The 4,915-nt window shown below is 44.4% G+C and overlaps 1 protein-coding gene across 2 annotated transcripts; it reads left to right on the top strand.

Moving 5' to 3' along the window:
* The first annotated feature begins 224 nt into the window (after nucleotides 1–224).
* Nucleotides 225–4,520, top strand: LOC108818327 (uncharacterized). Of its 2 annotated transcripts, none has more exons than XM_018591275.2 (5): nucleotides 225–1,308; nucleotides 1,417–1,881; nucleotides 1,973–2,998; nucleotides 3,084–3,234; nucleotides 3,339–4,520. In XM_018591275.2, the coding sequence occupies exons 1-5, from the start codon at nucleotides 277–279 to the stop codon at nucleotides 4,331–4,333; spliced, it is 3,669 nt and encodes a 1,222-aa protein (XP_018446777.1). In that variant the 5' UTR covers nucleotides 225–276; the 3' UTR covers nucleotides 4,334–4,520. The 2 variants fall into 2 exon arrangements, with proteins under 2 accessions (XP_018446777.1, XP_018446778.1); XM_018591276.2 differs by having other exon boundaries at nucleotides 226–1,308; nucleotides 3,087–3,234.
* Nucleotides 4,521–4,915: the final 395 nt, after the last annotated feature.

The raw sequence follows: 4,915 nt of genomic DNA on the forward strand, positions 1-4,915 counted from the left end.
TAAAAAATATGAAAATAAAAATTCTAGGATATGGTGTTAATTTTTTTTAAACAAACCATTGTAAAGTAAAGAATATATGTGAAAATAAGTAAAAAAAATATGTGAAAATATATTTTAACACTTATTTCACTTGTTTATTGTAACTTAGTTTCAACAAAATTCACAAAATTCAAAATGCTTCGGTCCCACCACCACCTCTTCCCCCCCATTTCATTTCTTTAGCAACAGAAAAAGAAAACCCTAAAAATTGAAACGGAATTGCAGACGAAAAAAAAAATGGAGAAGAGGCTCCGGTCATCTCTCAAGACATCCGCCGATGAATTCCTCTCATCCGCCGTCAAATTAACCCTAAAATCCTCAAAACCGTCTCTGAAAACCATCATCAACTCCGTAAAGCCCTCCTCGGACCTCTCATCTTCTCTCCCACTCGCTCTTCTCCACTCCATTCTCCACCACACCCAATCCTTCCAGAATCCACCACCACATCCTCCTCCTCCTTCTTCTCCCTCTAATTCGCCTCCACCAAAGCGCCAACGCGGCAACGGACCACCCGGATCCGACTCGGATCCGGCTACTTCTCTCCACGTCCTCTCTCATGTACTCCACTTGTGCATCCTATCTCCCAAGAAAGCCTTCTCCGCCACTGACTTACTCCCCGCCGCTCAAGCTCTGCACAACAACCTCAGCCTCTTCGAGTCGGATCCGCCTCTGTGCCTCGAGGTCGCCGGAGTCTGCGAGTCTTGGTGGAAGGAAGGGCTTCCGGAAAGAGAAACTCTCATCATCCAGCTGTTACCGTTTCTCCTCTCGAGGTCACTTACGCTGAAGAAGAAAGTAGACGTCCACCGAGTCTACATGCTGAGAGAAGCCTTCTCCCTGTTCGATTTCGACGACGAAGAGAGCATCGAAGACCTCCGGATGCTCCTCATGCGCTGCGTCGTTTCGCCTCTGTATTTAAAAACGGAAGACGGCCAGAGATTCCTCTCTTTCGCCTTCAGGCTCAGCAGGCAGCTGATGAAGTCCGGACTCGCCGTTGTGAAAGCTCAGATCCCTTTCGGGAGGAAGTCCGTCCTCGAAGGCTTCGGAGGGATCCTCTTCAGAGCTTGGAGAGAAGTTGAGGATGACTTGAGAGGCGAGATCGAAGACGGTTTTATGCAGGGGATTGTTGATAGTGCTATCCACGCCGCTTCGTCTGCTCTTGCTGCTTCTCTAAGGAAGGTTCTCGGAGGGTTTATTACACAGCGGACTATTCACGGTGTCGAGAAGCTCCTCTTCAGCCTTGCTGAGCCTATGATCTTTCGCTCGTTGCAGGTTAGTTTCTCTAACTTATTCTAAGTGGTCCAAACTAGTCAAGTGTTGCCACATGCCGGTCTTCTGTACATAGAACTTTAACTAGCCCACTCTGATAATTCGTTTCAGGTTGCGAATTCAAATGTTCGTTTGAATGCTTTACATTTGCTTCTGGATCTTTTCCCCATGGAGGATCCGGAAGCAACGAAAGAAGAGAAAGACAAGCTGCTTGACAAACAGTTCTACTTGCTGGAGAAATTAATGAGCGATGAATGCCCTGATGTGAGGTCTGTTGCTGTGGAAGGTCTCTGTCGAGTTTTCTATCTTTTCTGGGAAGTGATCCCATCGCCGACGATCACAAAGATCATCACCAAGATTTTCAACGACATGTCGCATGAGTCTTGCAGCGAGGTTAGGCTTTCGACGGTTAACGGTATAACTTATCTCCTCGCGAACCCGCAGTCCCATGGTATTCTTAAGGTGCTTCTGCCGAGACTGGGGCATTTGATGCTGGATAGTGTTACTTCTGTGCGCGTTGCCATGGTTGATCTGCTCCTGCTCTTGAGAGATGTGCGTACTTTCCAGTTTAACACGGTAATGAGGAGAGGAGAGGCCTTCCCTTTCTGTTTTTTAAGATCCTTTTCTTGAGTCAATGATATGATTAGTTGCCTTTTACTATATGCAGGTAGTGAGTTTGGATGTGTTATTATCTGTGCTTGCTTCTGACCAAACTCATGTTGCTAAGGGAATCGCACGGCTTCTGATGCCGTCATATTTTCCATCGAGAAAGAGAGCTGAGGAGGCCTGCACGCGATGCAGGACGCTGATAAACAGAAACCCACTGGCTGGTGCAAGGTTTTGCGAGTTTTTAGTATCTTTAGGAGCAACCCTTCAATCTGCACGGCAGCTAGTCGGATTCTTCTTGGATTCAATCTTGTCAGGTGATGATGAGCTAGAGGAGAACCAGATTGAAGGCTTGCTTCTTGCTTCGTACCATCTCTGTAAAGATCTGGTTGCTGCTGATTCTGGGTGTATGGCCTCCCTTAAACAGTTGTTACCTGGAGAGAAATTGAAAAGCTTGCTAGCTTTTGCACCCACCGCACAGGCTCAGTCAGCTGTCTTTGATATTCTTGCTATGGTCTCCCCTGATACCGTCTCTGACGTCCTAGAAGATTGCATGAGTTTGGTTGTTAATTGTGGTGGTCTGCCTGGTGATGAAGGACGACAGGTCGAGATGAGGTCTGTACACAAGTTACTCCTGTCTTCTAATGCCTTCTCTGACCTCATTGGAACTTTTACCAGTATCCTCCAGAAGACTGCGTACCGCTGCCAGATCAATTTCGGCAATGAAGTAGAAAGAAAGAACGTCTACTCAGCGACGAGGAAGAAATCAAAGTCCTCTTCCGCAAAGTGGAAACATGTTAGCGAGAAAAATGCGATCAGCTTCGAGGAAGATTATTCGGTAGCTGTAGGAATAGCATGGCAAATAAAGGATTTGCTTATCACGGAAGATGCTCGTAAGGCAATACTCGAGTCTTCTGATGTTGAGGAGTTATGCATTGCCTTGAAAGTCGTCTCCCAGACTAGCATACTGCAATCCTCTTGTTGTGTATGCATGGACGTGTACCCTGTATTGGCATATACTTCTCTTGCTTTACACATGACTCTTCGGAATCTTAATACGGATGATGCTCAGATGAATATTGCCGAGGCAATGACCTTTTTGCTTTCTCTCTTGATTCTTTACTCTTCATTACAATCAGATTACTAATTTATTAGGGTTTTCTTTTTCTTAGCAGGATATTCTGGACCAAACAATGGGTCACATTCTAGGCTTTACAGAACAACTATTCCAGGCAGGTGAGGATGGAACGTCAGACACCATAGCTCCAAAGGCTCACCTTAGCAAGAAACAGAAAAGAAGAAATTCAAATGACGGTGATGATGGTGAGTGGAGAGGTTGAGTTCATTATGTAACTCTGCTTATTGTTAGTAAGAGAGTCAATGAGGAATACGAGTTTTCTAACCATTTGTTATTATGCTTCATGCAGCTTCAGAGGGTCTTAGATCAAAGGAAGGAGGTGTACTGAACAAGGTCAAGATGCTAACTGCGATTCTCAAGTTTGTTGTTGAGTCTGCAGAGATGGGTCTAGCTTCCCATTTCAAAGCAAGAATGCTGAAGTTCACATCTGCATATCTGAAGTACGCCGTCTCCAGTTTCGACCACCATTCAACTGGCAAGTTACAATTTGAGGATCCAGATTTGAAGGACATGATTCTGTGTACCAAAAGCTCGACCAGTTACGCCGGAAAGTTGATAAACCTGGTGATGAGAGAAGCGTCGTCATCCCCTTCGTTTGAAGCTTTCGACCTTGCAAATGACCTGCTTGATCTATTCACCACGGTGGAGATATCGTTAGGCTCGGCTTATGCATCGAAACTTGTGACAGCTTTAAACCCTTGGATACCAGATTTGGTTCTTGCATTAGGACCGTGTTTCATCAACAACAACAACAACAACAACTTGGAAGAAGAAGAAGAAGATTCATACAGCAGCACATTCAATCACATCAAACTCTGCTTTCCGACATGGCTTGTTACGTGTGCGAAGCTGGAGCTACATGAAATGGATGACACCTCAGAAACTCATCTCCAGCTCCCGGCACTGAAAAGACTGAGAAACACCATAGTTTCATTGGTGAAAGGTCACTCGAAAGTGGTCGATGGAATCGGTTATGTGCTTTTGATGTGCTCAGCCGTGTGTATAGAGAAGAAAGATTACAGTACTGTTTTAGGGCTGTTGCGCTTTCTATGTGTGAAGTTGCTTAGTAGAGAAGGAGCAGAAGAAGATAGAGAGTGGAAAGAGCTTGACACAATGTTGGTCTCGCTTCCGAGAATATACCCGATAATAGAGCGCGAGATTGGTGAAGAAAGAGATGAAGAGGAAGTGAAGAAACTCGAGGCGGCAAGAGAATTTCTTCTGCCTGTGTGGACGTACCATGTCTATGAAACCGGAAGGTTTCGCATGATGGAGGAAGAAGAATAGATAATGTTGGTTTCGAGCTGTGATGTGTTGTAATATATTACATTCGTTAGTGTGTTCATTTGAACTCTGAATCTCAATTTTGATCCGAGTCAATAAGAAAGCGAGGTTATAGAGCACAATGTAATTTCCTTTGTATTATCTCTCAACTGAATACAACTCTTAGTTTGCAAAGTACAAACTAAGCCAATCTCAAGAGCAAATACTCAATAGCCCAAAGATTACAATTCAGTTTCTAGCCAACGTACAAATGAATCATCTATCACTTATTTATATGACTTGTAAAAGACTCTAAGAGTGTAACAACTTCGCAACTGACTCCCGCCGAAGCCGTTATGAAAAGAAGCTCAACTGATCAAGTAACTGCCTCATCCACTTGATCACTTATCACTCTGCTGCCACCTCTTATCACGTGGTTACATCTGAATGATGGAAATATGAGTTGATTTTTTTTGCCATCTCTCTTTGCTCAGCTACTCTGAAAATTTTGTTGTTTATTAGGCGAATCTAACTAGAAATCACGGTGGTCCGTAGCTTCTTTGGAGTTACAGCGTCTGATACAAGCACATGGTTGACAATGGTTTG

Source organism: Raphanus sativus, unplaced genomic scaffold (assembly GCF_000801105.2).
Source record: "Raphanus sativus cultivar WK10039 unplaced genomic scaffold, ASM80110v3 Scaffold3146, whole genome shotgun sequence".
Classification (NCBI taxonomy): Eukaryota; Viridiplantae; Streptophyta; class Magnoliopsida; order Brassicales; family Brassicaceae; genus Raphanus; species Raphanus sativus.